Source organism: Musca domestica, unplaced genomic scaffold, assembly GCF_030504385.1.
Source record: "Musca domestica strain aabys unplaced genomic scaffold, Musca_domestica.polishedcontigs.V.1.1 180, whole genome shotgun sequence".
NCBI lineage: Eukaryota > Metazoa > Arthropoda > Insecta > Diptera > Muscidae > Musca > Musca domestica.
This window is the reverse complement of record NW_026712239.1, coordinates 58,921-73,703: the sequence shown is the minus strand read 5'-3', so window position 1 is coordinate 73,703 and position 14,783 is coordinate 58,921. Positions and strand designations below refer to the sequence as shown.

The following is a 14,783-nucleotide window of genomic DNA, read 5'->3' as shown; positions in this document are numbered from 1 at the left end:
TCAAACATTTTCAAATCCAAACAGTTTTGAAACATGGATTTCACCTACAACGAATTTCCAATATCTGTGGATCTGAACACCCTGAAAACCTATTTCGATTTGAGGCAATGCAAGTTACCCAAATCACTGGCAAAATCCTTCCCCCTCACCACCGACGAAGGGGGTGAAGGTGTTGCCGAAGTCTATCAACCCAAAAGCCTAAGGCATTTGGTCTTGGATTTCTTCCTGGAGAATTGGTGTGGTATGTGGAGCTCTATTCGACTACAACTTGACAATAAGACAAACGTCATTGAATATTTATCTGTTATTTATGTATGGACATATTTCGAAATCCTTGTTTCATTTCCGGCCACCACACACCAGACACTCCCATCTTCAAGGAGCTGGCCGAGCAAAAGGATCGCAACTACATTCTCGGCAACTTGGATGTAAATCTACCGTTAGAGCTTTTAAGCGCGCACATTCGTGATGATTTCTTTTGGCGCAAGAGCTATCAACAGCGTTGGAAGACGTTGTACTACAGGACACACAGCTATCCTTGTTGCCCTCCGCGGCCGGCCACACCACCCACCCTCAGCAAGCCATGTCCTGCAGCGCAGCAAAAGGGTAAACAAGTGACAAAATCATGGCTTAACATTTACATGGAACGACATTTGCAGGAGTTTATTGAAAATCTCCCAACGTCGGAATACGAACAGGAAGGTGTGCAGACACAGGTCCTGGACATTTGTGCGTCGTATATAAATCAATTGGAGATAAACTACTTACAGCCCAGCATGGATGGGAATAATGGTGGGTGGAGGGTTTCTTGTTTCAGTTTGACATCTGTCTTTTGTTTAAATCCTTATGTTGTTGTTGTTATTCTTATTGTTTTTGTTGTTTTCAGATCACATTCCACTCGATTTCATTTTGAGTAATCTACCGGAATTGCGTACATTACGCCTGACATATTGTACAAAAACAATTGGAACCCAATTCTATTTGGGCTGCAACACCATGTCCCGCAAGGATGCCAACATCTTGGCCAAGGGCCTGGCCCAGTGCCATGAGTTGGTGAATTTTTGGTAAGGAAATATTAGAATTCAATGGGATTCCAATAGCAAAACCCTTGGACTTCGGCAAAAAACGGCAATATATGAGTCATCCTTAATCGAGAGAACCAAGCCATTTTTAGGTATTTTTCGGAGCTTCCAAAATCGAGGATTTTTTGGGGAATTTTTATAATTCTGACCTCAGGATTTGTGAATTTTAAAGGACATTTTCTGAAACTATGCTAAAGCATTTCTTGGACTACCAATCGGAGATTTTTAAGATATTTAAGAATGTTTATGACCTTCGAATCATGGAGCGTTTTTAAAACATGGATACAATTTTCGGGAGCTATTCCAAGGTTTGAATTTGTGAATTCTGAAGATAATTTAAATGGTTTTCTATATCTATGGCCTTGCGAAATGTTGACCTCAAGAGTATTTAATTTTGGAGTGTTTTTCTTAAGCTAGCCATGGAATCTTTGAGGATTATTTTGGAGCTCTACCAAGTTCCCTAATTGGGATTTTTTTTAAAGAATTTATGTGGATAACTGAGCTCTCCAATTGTTTAAATATTCTGAGTTTCACAATCGCCGTTTTTGTATGGTTCTGGTTCTTTGTTGTTTTAAGAATTCATCCATAAACACTTTAAAGGACTCTCTTCAGTTTCCAATACGTGATTTTTTCACGTTTCTCCACTGCTCCGTAGTCGAGGGTTTTTATAGATGATCTCCGCAGTTCTCTTCATCTCCAATGCTTCGTAGACTTAAATTTGTACAAAATTTCCGAGGCTTCACATACGAGGATTTTTTTTTAAGATTTTCACAGCTGCGTAGTTGTGGATTTGTTTTTATAAATTCTCATATCTCTCCACAGCTTCACAGACATAGATTTTTTAATTTTTTTTACATCTCTCCAAAGATCTGTTGGCATGGATTTTCTCTGAATTTCACGAAGTTGTGAATTTTGGATTTTCTTTTCAAATCTCTTCACAGCTCCTTACTCATGAATACTTTAAGAAGATTTCTAGAACTCCATGAACGTGGATATTTTATAATTTGTATTTCAAATCTCTCCACAGCTCCATAGATGTGTATTTGTAAGAAGATTCCATGAACTCGACAGATGTGGATTTTTAAATTTTGTTGCCACCTCTCCACAGATCCGTAGACGTGGATTTTCAGAAATTTTCACAGCTCCGAGGACGTGAATTTTTTATTTTTTGTTTTTTTTTTTCAAATCTCTTCACAGCTTAAAAATGGTAAAAAGGTTTCTACAGCTCTGTAAATGTGGATTTTTTAAGAATCTCTCCACAGTTTCATAGACGTGGATTTTGTGACGATTTTTTCAAAACTCTCCAGATATCTTTAGACGTGGATTTTCAATAAATCTTTTCACAACTCCGTAGACTTGGATTTTCTGAGATTTTTTCAAATCTCTCCACAGATCTGTAAACGTGGATTTTCTATGATTTTTTTCACAGCTCCGTAGACTTGGACTTTTAAAGGGAATTTTCACATCCCTCCACAGTTTCGTACAGTTTCAAATCTCCCCACAGATCTCTAGATACAGTTTTTTTAAGAAAATTTTCAAATCCCTCTACAGTTTTGTCGACGTGGATTTATTGAGGATTGTTCTTAAATATCCCCACATGATTTTTTAAGAAATCTTTCACAGCCCTCCACAGTTTCGTAGACGTAGATTTTATTGAGATTTTATTTCAAATCCCTCCACAACTCTTTGGAAATGATTTTATTATGTTCTTTTTTCACATTTCTCCACAGCTTCATGGAAATGGATTTTTTCAAATCTCTCCACACCTCCCTAAACCTATATTAGTAAGAAGGTCACCACAGCTCATTAGACGTGGATTTAAAAAAAAATTAAAATCCGCAGCACCGTAGATTTAAGATTTTTTTTTTCAGAAATCTCCGCTGTTCCGAAGACTTGAATTTTCTCCAAAATTCCGTGGATGTGGGATTATCAACAATATTTAAAAAGATTTCTACAGCTCTAGGGAACTTTCGAAAACTATGCGATGCTTAAAAGACGTGGAATTTTTCTTAGCTTCATAATTGTGAATTTTCGAAGAAGATTTCGAATATTTTACTGAAATCCAATATCGGCGATTTTGAAAATATTTCGAGGAATTTAAATGAATATTTCAAGGATTATAGCGAGGTATATTTTGAGAATATTTCGAAAAATTTTGATGAATGTTTCTAAGACTATGGGAAGCTTCAAGGTTATGGTTTTTGGAGGCCTTTGCTGGACTTCAAAATCGTGGATATTTAAAGAATATTTCGTAGGTTATGGCTAGCTTTAAAACTGTAATTTCTGAGGAATATTTCAAGGATTATGGTAAACGCACTAATTGTGAAGTTTTGAAGAATATTTTGAAGGCTATACTGAGCTTCATAAACGTGGGTTTTTAAGGATATATTGAAGGCTATGGTGAGTTAAAAAATCATGGATTTTGGACGAATATTTGGAGGGCTACGGCGAACTTTAAAATTGAAATTTTTTCGATGGCTATGCTGAGCTTCAATATCAAGGATTTGAAAGAAAAAAGCGAGAGCTATGGCGAGAGTTCGCATATTGTGAATTTAAAGAATATTTGGATCTGGCGAGGTTCAAATTGCGATTTTTGAAAAATATTTCGAGGGCTATGCTAAGCATGGAAATAGTGGATTTCGGGGATCATTTTTAGGGATAGGACGTGGATCGGAATTGGGATTTCTAGAGAGTATTGTTGAGCTTTAAAATCGTGGAGATTTTGAGGGCTATAGGATACCTCAATTTTTTGAGGAATATGCTGTTTTAAGAATATTTCCAAGGTAAAAGCGAACATACTAATTTTGATTTTTTTTCTAGGGCTATTGTGAGCTTCAAATTGTTGATTTTTCGAAGAATACTGCGAGGTCTATATTGACTTTCCAAAATTGGGGTTTTTAAAGAATATGTCGAGAACTAAAAACGTGGATTTTTTTGAAGAATATTGACGACGATTTTTGAATAAAAATCGTGGATTTTCTAAAAATATATATCTAAACGTTAATTTTTTTAGTATTAAAGTGGAGCTGTTTGAGATCTCTAATGGTGAATTTTATAGATCCAACTGTAGATTCTTTTTTTTTTTTGAAGTCTTGTTCAGTTTTGGTGAGTTTCTAAACTTGTTTTTCCCTCGTAGTGGACTTTTTCCGAATACTTTGGAATTATGTTGAGCTTGTGGATTTTCATATATTGTCCATGCTACCTTCTCATATAATCGATTTTTCCGAATTTTTTCCTTGGAGATATGTTGAATTCAATTCGTGGGGTTTCAGAAAGCCTTCTATGGTGAGCTCCATTACTGAGATCCCTATTACTTAATTTCTTCCCTATGTTGTATAATTTCCTATATTTTTTCTGGATTAATAATATTCTCTTCAAACCTTTGCCAAATCTTCCCTTTGCTAGTTTCCACAACACCACCTTGGAGCCGTATCAACTGGGCTTATTTGCCCACAGTTTAGATAAGGGTTGTCATCATCTCACCGCCTTGTCATTAGAACACTGTAGTCTGGGTGATGAGGGAATACGTCAGTTCTTGAGCGCCTGCAACAAGGAATCCTTTGGCACCTTGAAATATTTAGATTTGACAAATAATAAAATCAGTGAGTATTCATTTCGATCATCATTAGAATAAGAAGAAAATTGGTTTTTTACAGCCTCCGAAGGTGCCTACATCATAGCGCGAGTAATAAAAAATCTCCACCTGGAGAAAATAAGTTTACGCCTAAATCCAATTGGCAGTGATGGTGCGGCGGCCATATTTGGTATTCTCGATTGTCTGCCAATGCGGAATGTTGACATCTCAGGGTGTTCCATAACCGATACAATAACTCTGTTGTTTGTGAATTTCTTGGGTCATAATCGCACCTTGTGGTACATTGATATGAGCAATAATGAGTTGGGAATGGTAAGATGGTCCAGATTTGAGATATAAAATTGAAAAATATATTTCAAATTGGGTTCTTTAATTCAGCACTTTGGTGAGCAGCTGTTGAAAGTCATTGGGCGAAATAAGTGTTTGAAACAATTGGACTTACGGAATACGGGTTTAACATTGGAGATGTGTAATAAGGTGAAGGATATTTTAAAGGAAAACTTTAAAAATTGGGATTAATAAATAAGAACACTAAAAATAAAAGAAACGTGTGCCCTCATTTTGAAAGCCTACATCACAAAATAATCTTTTTTGTCTTTGTGCATTTGTTCGTAACATGGAGAAGGAAGCGAGATAGATCCATAGTTAGTTTTGAGAATCTTCATAAAATCGCTTTCTGAGTCGATTTATACATGTCAGTCCGTCTGTCCGGCAGCCTGTCCATGAATTTTTGAGAACAAAATGCAGGTCGCATTTATTATCCGATTGAGATGAAATTTTCCAAACAATATTTGTTTGGCTCAAGGACGAACCCTATTGAAATTGGCGAAAATCGGTTAAAGTTTAGATAAAGCTCTCATATATATCCCCAAGTGATATAATTGTTCACCAAATGTCCAAAATCCGTCCAAATGGCACATTCGACTGAATTCAGTTTAGAAGCAAGTACATCAAATTTAGAGAAAATCGGTTCAGATATAGCAATAGCTCCCATATATACGTTTCCCATTTGGGGTTTTAAGTCCCTCACATATGCAATATGCACTCCACAAGAACGAATTGGCACCGGACATCAGATGCAGCTCTAGAATACCTCTAATAAGTTTTACCGAGATCAGTTCAGATTTGTATATACCGTCGATATACATCTTCATCCGATATTGAGGTTATTGTTTGTCATACGGCTTAGATGAAAAAACTGCAACCAACTACAAACTGCTATCATTTCTAAGCCACTCGTCCGACAGCTGTTAAAATTATTCCAGTGACAGCTCATTATATTGTTTACAAGCGTACAAAAGCATTTTGGTGAGAATTTTCCCGAAAAAAAGTTATTCGTGATGGAATTCAAGCGGTACAGTGTGATTTCTTTATATTTGGCTGGAAAACCACAAGTAGCTGTCGTTAGAGCAGTCCAGCATTTAAATGTGAATAAATCTTTTGTGTCTCGTGCCATCGCTCGTTACCGTGTTACTGGTAGCGTAGCCCGACGTCAAGGACGGAAGTGGAAGTGGACGGAAGAAAACAGCCACATAAGCAGAAATGGTTCGAAAAGTAAAGAAGCGACTTGATCGAGACCCGCGTCCCAGTGGCCGAAAAATGGTTCGTGAGCTGAACATATCACAATATTCCATTAGGCATATTTTGAAAAATGATGGGGGTAAAACCAAAAGCAATTGAAATTCCAAAAAGTGCAAGAATTTACACCGCAATGGAAAGAAATAGACTCAAAAGAGCTAAAGAGTTGCTTCGCTTGGCCGAAAATAGTGAACTTCTGAATTTGGTTTTCTCCGATGAGAAAACATTCGTTGTCCAGCAGTTTGTAAACAAACAAAATGATCGTCTTTACTTGCCAAAGAGGTCTGAAGAGAGCTGAAAATGTGCACCTTCGGTTGGCCACCAGAACTCAAGTGCCGGCCATTGTGATGGTGTGGGCCGCCATAACAGCTGATGGTCGCTCTCCGCTCGTATTAATCGACCGTGGCATCAGAATAAATGCTGAATATTATCTCGAAAATATTCTGGAGGGTGTATTAAAGCCTTGGGCACGCAAACATTTTGGCCGTAGACCTTGGACATTCCAACAGGACTCTGCACGCGCCACCCAAGAATGGTTATAGAATGAGGTTCCTCGCTTCATTTCCAGCGCACAATGGCCACCAAAATCTCCGGATACCAATTCGTTGGACTATTGTGTCTGGAGTATTTTGGAAAGCAATGTTGGCACTAAAAAATACCAAAATGTCTATAACCTCAAGCAAGCGCTTCGCCGGGAGTGGACCAAAATACCGCATAGCAACATTTGGGCAGCATGTGGCGGTTTCATTTGCCGTTTGAAGGCCATAATTCGTTCCAATGGTGACCAATTCGTCAAATCTAAACTTATTCTAAAATTTGATGCTATTTCCGACTTCTTTGCTTTTATTCAATAAAATTTAAAAAAAATGTAAAAATTATGGCATTTGACTTTGTTGCAGGTTTTTCTTATCACCCTGTGTGTTTTATCCGATTTGGAGTTTTAAGTCCCTCCTATGCGTAATATGCTCTCCTCAATAAGAATATTTGATATCGGACATCAGATACAGCTCAAGGACACCTCTGATAAGATTTACCAAAATCGGTTCAGATTTGTATGTACCTTCAATATACATCTTCATCCGATTTTGCGGTTATTGTCCACCAAATATGTAATATTAGCTCAAATTGGATCGATTTTTTTTCATATCCAACCAATTTTTTCCATTTGGTAAAACTCGGTCCGGCACATCTATTATTCCAATAAATAGTTTTTAATATAATCCTTATCGAAGTCATAGAGTTGCAAAAGCCTCCGTCAAATTTATTGAAAATCGGTTCAAAGTTGGATATAGTTCCCAAATGATACGTGTCCAAGTAAGGGTCATAGTTGGTATGGTCTACCCAAAATAAATTCCCAAAATTTTTTTTTGGTTGCAGGAGCTCTACTCCTAGTGATGTAGGGTACCATTTAGTTGGTTCGCCCGACTTTTGACCTTTCATTACTAGTTTTTTTATTTTATTTTATTTATTTATTAATTTATTTATTTATTTTTTGTAAAAGATTAGCTCGTTTTAATTTTTTTTAAGAATTTTTTCTTCAGTAATTCTTAGCTCCCTCCCAAATTAAGGATATTTTGTACAATATTTCTGAAGTTACTCTCATACAGAATTGTTAAGATTTTCTTGTCATTTTTTCTTTAAATGTAAATTTTGAGAGGTTGTAGATTTTTTTTGAGAATTGTTGATTTTTTAAAATATTTGCCTTGCAGAGTTCGATATATTATTAATTTTGTAAAAATTTTACCATGACTCCCTAATTGGGGATTATTTAAAAAAATTTCTAGAGCTACGCTGAGATCTCAAATTATTGACTTTTTAACATTTCTGATATTCGAAATTCTTCAGAACATTTTCTAAATGCCTTCTTTTCTCATTAAAAAATCCCAAGCATTTCTTTTGGCAAATATGTCAATGACATTTTAACAATTAACCGAAATGTTACTCATCAAAATCCAGCAAAAAACAACAGCCTAAAATAATATCCAAAAACTTTAAAATCCCCACGGCCCTTCACATTATCTTTTGCTCTATGCCTTCTGCTTTGGTGAAACAAACTGGCAGCGTAACGAAACCAAAGAATCAAATACAAATGTTGAAAAAATATTAGCTTAAGTATCCTTTATAATGGCATAACCCATCCCTCTTCTCCTACAAAGTTTCAGTAAAACCTCAAGGCAATCCCAAAGGAATTTTGGCGCCTTGAGAAAAAGTTACGCTAAAAAGCAAAGCACCATCATCACCAGAGCAACCTGCTGTCTAAGCATTTTTTTTAAGTGTTGCAAAGTTTCTTTTTTTCGAGTGCTTTTACGGTTGTTTTTGTTGGCAAAACACTTTTACTCTTTTGATTTCACTTTTTTTTGTTGTTCTAATGTCCTTCGACATCGAGGGGAGAGGACAGTGGTGGCAAGTGAAAAAATTCAAGTTCAAATTACAAAAAGATCTTAAATGGGATAGTAGACCTCTAACTCCCTCCCTTAACTCATGTACACATTTCCAATTATAGTACACATTTCCGAAACCACTTTTATAGGTTAGGCTGTCCATGAACAGAGACCCTTATACCAATTTTCAGTTTTCAAGCACTATCTGTTCACACAATATCAAATTGAACAGAATGCAGTACTATTTAGCACTTTTCATGCACTTGTCGAACACATTTCCAAAACCACTTTTTTATCACAAACCTTCCACCAACAGAGACCCCAATATAAATTTTTTCCAACCCTATTCCTCAACCCAATACCAAATTTAGTTCTATTTTGTACTTTTCGTATATATCCAAACACAACTCCATGTCTCAATCCCATATACCAATAGAGACCCAAATATCAAATTTCCGGATTCCACCTCTATCCCTTCAACTTATACCAAATTTAGTACCACATAGTACTTTTCGAACAATATTAGTACACATTTTGAAAACACCATTTTATGCACCAACAGTGACATCTATATCAAAATTCTGGATTTCAACTCTTTTCCTTCACCCATACCGAACTTTAATACTATTTTGTACTTTTCGTACAATTATAGTACACATTTCCAAAATCATATCAATATATCCAAGCTAGACATAAACAGCGACCCCAATACCAAATTTCAGATTTCAAGCGCTATCTGTTCACCCAATGCCAAATTGTACCACAAACCTACCACCAACAGAGACCTCAATATTAATTTTCGGGATTTCAGCCATATCCAATACCAAATTTAGTACTATTTTGTATTTTTCATACAATTATAGTACACATTTCCGAGACCACTTCCACATCTCATTTCCACATACCAACAGAGACTTCAATATTAAATTGGCCAATTCCAGCCCTTTCCGTTCACCTAATGCCAAATTTAGTACCATTTAGTACTTTTCGTACAAATAAAGGACACATTTCCAAACCACCGCCAAATTGCAAACACAGTGACCTTCAGTAATCGACATATCAAATTTCAGAATTTTATCTCTATCCCTTCACCCAATTTCAAATATGGTACTATTAAGTACTTTTCGTACACTTGTAGTACGCATTTCCAAAACCCCCTCTTTATCACAAACCTACCACCAACAGAAACCTCAATATCAAATTTCGAGATTCCACATCTATCCCTTCACCCAACACCAAATTTAGTACTATTTTGTACTTTTAGTACAATTATGGTACACATTTGCAAAATCACCTAAACATCTTATTTCCAGATACCAACAGAGACCTCAATATCAAATTTCTGGATTGCAGCCCTTTGCCTTCATCCAATACCAAATTTAGTACAATTTGGTACTTTTCGCACAAATACAGGACATATTTCCTAAACACCGCCAAATCTTAAACACAGATACCATCAGCAATATATATATATCAAATTTCAGAATGCTACCTCTTTACCTTCACCCAATACCGAAAAAAGTACCATTCCGTACCTTTTGTAGAAATACAGTACACATTTCCGAAACCACCTCTTTATGTCCAGGCTACACATAAAAAACGACCCTAATACCAAATTTCAGATTTCTGTTCACCCAATACCAAATTGTACCTAATATAGTACTATTTAGTACTTTTCGTACAATTAGAGCACATATTTCCAAAACCACCTCTTTATCACAAACCTACCACCAACAGGAACATCAATAACAAATTTCTAAATTCCAGCTTTATCCGTTCAACCTGAACAAAAATGTTCCAAATTTAGTACCATTTTGGTACAGTTCGCACACTTAGTACAAATTTCCAAAACCACCTTCATATATCAAACTTACTTTTCCATCTTGATTCTCATACCGAATTTCAAGCTTTTAGCTCTATCCTTTCACATAATACCAAATGGTACCATTTAAGAAGTTTGGTACCATTTTAGAACTTTTTGTAAAACATTTCCAAAACCCTTTGGTACATCTATCCTGTACAACACCAGTGACTCTCACTCCAGTGTATTTTAGTACTTCACTTACCCTTTTAGTACGAATTTTCAAAAAACTTTTGGTACTTCTATCCTGCCCTCCATCAGTGACTCTCATTCCAAATTTCAGAATTCTAGCTCGTTCCTATTGTCCAATACAAAGTATTAAATTTTTAGTACATTTTGGCTCTGTTAATACCTTTTTAGTACTAATTTGCAAAAACCCTTTGATACATCCATCCAGCACTCTATCAGTCAACCTCATTCCAATTCATTTTGCTCATTCCGTCCGTATTCACTTTTCGTACTCTTTTAGTACGGATTTCCTAAAACCCGGCCTTATCACCAGCCTACGCATCAAGACTGACTCTCTTGCTAATTTTCAGGATTCTAACTTCAATAGTTTTATTTCTCCTCTTGTATGTAACGAAGATAGTGTCAGAGCACAGATTTACTTGTTTCTACTCGGGAGTAAAATTTACTCATGGAGTGAGAGTTTTGAATATGGAGTTTACTCTTCACTCTTGGGAGCGCTCCCTTTTCACTCCAGTTTGAATTTTTAGAGTGGGAGCCTAAGGTATAATAAGATCTTTCTTTCTATGAAATAAAACTCCCTTTAAAAACTGTCCCATAAGATCTTCTTTAAAATTGGAAGTCTTATGAAGGTAGTCTTTGAATTGAAAGATCTCAGTTTTGGAAAATAGAAGACCTTCTTCAAACCACTGTACATCCATTTTGGGTGTTCTAAAAAAGACAAATTTTTGTTTTGTTTTTCTTCGCCCTTTCCCATTAAAGAGCGCCCAGCTAGAAAAACAAAAACTTCTAATTTAGCCGAAAGGGCTTAAATGGGGAACGACGAATGGGGAGAACAAATGTAACAACATCAACAACAAATAATTGCTATTTGTTGTTGTGTGTTTCTCCACTTTGGCTAATGGCTTTAAGAGGGTTAAGATGCTGGGCGCTGAACTCTCTGCCTCTCTCACTCTCTCTGCCAGCGTCAATCTAATTACATTAAAATACGAGCGTTTAATTTGTTTAGATGGCCCCATGCGATTACTACAGCAAACGAGAATAACAACAACAAAAATAGCAAAAACAATAATAACAACAACAAAAAACTTATTTCTCTTAAATAAATGCTTATCAACAAAGTTCATAACACCACCCGAAGCACAACTGCTTGAAAGTGTTAAATTTGGCAAACGCCTAACAGAATTGGTATTTAAAAATTATTTCATTATTAAATCTTAAAATAGATTTTCATTATCTGGGAGCCAAGCAGATATTGGGTCGGTCAAATAAGTCTTTCATATTTTGTTGTTGAATAAAGAAAAGCCATATTAGATATGAATTGCTGTGAGGTCGTTAGATATATGTTTCCGTGGTGTAGTGGTTATCACATCCGCCTAACACGCGGAAGGCCCCCGGTTCAATCCCGGGCGGAAACAGATGTTAACATTTTTTATTTTTTTTTAACGCGGCATATTTCTTAAAATACCATCCACCCCATATATATAAAAGATGAAAATGTTTGTACGTTTGTTTGTAATTTATAGACTTAAAGACACACTGCAGCATCGCCTACATACTTTTTATACCCTCCACCATACTATGGAGGGTATATTAACTTTGTCAACCGGTTTGTAACTCCTGGAAATACTCATGTCAGACACAGCAAAGTATATATATTCCTGATCAGCGTAAAATTCTAAGTCGATTTAGCGATGTTCGTCTGTCTGTCTGTCCGTCTGTCTGTCTGTTGTAATCACGCTATCTTTCGAAAGAATTGAGATACAAGGCTAAAATTTTGCACACATGTTTATTTTTACAGTAGGCAGGTTAAGTTCGTAAATGGGCCATGAGGTCCGCGTTTTCATATAGCCCCCATATACCGGTACAACCCGATATTTGGTATTTTGATGATTTTAGCGACATTTTTCACCGGAATTGTTTCAAATATGGTATTTGAAGTTCGAAATGAATACTACAGCCTAAGACAGAAAATTGTCTGTGCAGGTCCACGTCTTCGTACAGCCCCCATATAACGGTGCCTCCTTATATTTGGTATTTTGGTGATTTTAGCGTCTTTATTCACCAAAATTTTTTCAAATTACGTATTTAGAGTTCGTAACAGAAACTCCAGTCTGTGACAGAAAATTGTCTATGCAGGTCCAGGTCTGCGCATAGGCCCCATATACCAGTACCTCCCTATATTCGGTATTTTGACGAGTTTAGGTACAATACTCACTGAAATTGTTTGAAATGTCGTATTTGATGTTCGTAATGGATGCTACTGCCTATGACAGAAAATTGTCTATGCTGGTCCAGGTCTTCGCACAGCTCCGCTATAACGGTACCTCCCTATATACGATATTTTGATGATTTTAGCTACCTTATTCACCGTTTATTTCAAGTTCCGAATTTGGTTTTGAATTTGGTAATGACTTATGACAAATAATGCCTGTGTGGGTCCACGTCGTATAGGTACCAATATAACGGCAATATTCGGTATTTTTAAAATTTTAAAAAAATTTTTTCAGGATTTTATTTCCAAATTCGTTCCAAATGGTGGAGCGTATTCAAAGTTCACCCCGGCCGAACTTACTGCTTTTAAACTTGTTTAAAATTCCACTTGCAACTGGATATAGCATCAGAACCGGAGGTGCCTCTAAAAAAATTAGTTTTTGTATGGACATATCTATTGATCGGTTGTAGATATAGTCTTCTCCTTTGGAACGTGTGACGGAATACGCTACAAAAATAAATTTCTCAGTTTATATTTAAATTGGTTCAGATTTGGATATAGCTTCCATATATTTTTTCGGACCTTTTCCTGTTTTTAATACACCAAACACGATATGTATGTCCGACTCCAATGGTATTTAGAACGTGTGGCGGAATTTCGTACAAAAAAAATCTTTATATAAAAATCTGATACGATTTGGATATAGCTGTCATATATATTTTTGGCCCCTTTCACATATTTTATGCACCAAACACGATATGTGTGTCTAATTTCAATGAAGTTGGGAATAAGTGACGGAATTTAGTATAAAAATGTCAAATCATATTGAAATCGCTTGAGGTTCGGATATAGCTCCCATATATATATATATATATATATATATATATATATATATATATATATATATATATATATATATATATATATATATATATATATATATATATATATATATATATTCCGTCACACCTTCCAATTTCAATGAAATATGGAAGGTGTGACGGAATTTGGTCAACAAATTAATCAAATTATATAGAAATCGGTTCAGATAGGGATATTTGACCCACAACGCATTTTTCAATGGAATTAGGCTAACAGGTAAAAACTACACAACAATTTAATTGAACCGACGACAAGTGGTTGGGCATTTAGAAATTTTGCCTCGTTAAGAAACCCAACATTTTATATCCTCAGCCATTAGGCTATAGAGGGTATATATCATTTGATACGGCCAAAACGTGTCTCATGGAAATAACGGTTTTAGACCCTAGGTCTCTTTGGGCCAAAGATACGTTTCAGGACATTTGGATTTGGATCTAAGGGTGTCCGACCGTCCCTCTGTCATGCACGATAACTCTCGAAGAGAGTATCCGATTTGTTTCAAACTTGAAAAATTGTAATAATATTATCAAAAATAGACCGTGTTCGGAGATGGACAATATTGGTTCACTCCTTCTGGTACCCTTCCCCACAAAGGTTAACATTTTAAAAAGATAATATTTTGCTTAATAATAAGAAAAGGGATGATCCGATTTTGCTCCAACTTTACAAACCCTAATATTTGCATCAGTGCTAGGTTAGGTGCGAAAATGGACAATATCGGTCCACTCCATGAAATGCCTCCCCCACAAAGGGTCCACATTTTGAATAATTACAACTCTCATAAAATGTGATGTAAGTGTTCGATTGCCTTCAAATTTCACACATCCCAATATTTTTTAACCCAAAGTTTGGTGTTAAGATGGAACATTGGTCCACTCTTTCTGGTACCTCCCACACAAAAGTTCGAAATTTAAAAAAAAAATATTTTATGCACAGAAATAGAAGCAATAATCCGATTTTTCTCCAACTTTGCAAATCCTAATATTTGCGTCAGTTCTCGATC

The 14,783-nt window shown here is 35.9% G+C and overlaps 1 protein-coding gene and 1 non-coding gene across 2 annotated transcripts; both read left to right on the top strand.

The window, feature by feature from the left end:
- LOC101887436 (uncharacterized) lies at positions 1-5,236 on the top strand. Its single transcript, XM_020035069.2, has 6 exons — positions 1-241; positions 364-792; positions 887-1,064; positions 4,488-4,684; positions 4,739-4,989; positions 5,056-5,236. The coding sequence occupies exons 1-6, from the start codon at positions 34-36 to the stop codon at positions 5,194-5,196; spliced, it is 1,404 nt and encodes a 467-aa protein (XP_019890628.1). The 5' UTR covers positions 1-33; the 3' UTR covers positions 5,197-5,236.
- Positions 5,237-12,028: 6,792 nt separating this feature from the next.
- TRNAV-AAC (transfer RNA valine (anticodon AAC)) lies at positions 12,029-12,101 on the top strand. The gene has a single exon. It is a non-coding gene; the product is annotated as a tRNA-Val (tRNA).
- The last annotated feature ends 2,682 nt before the right edge of the window (positions 12,102-14,783 follow it).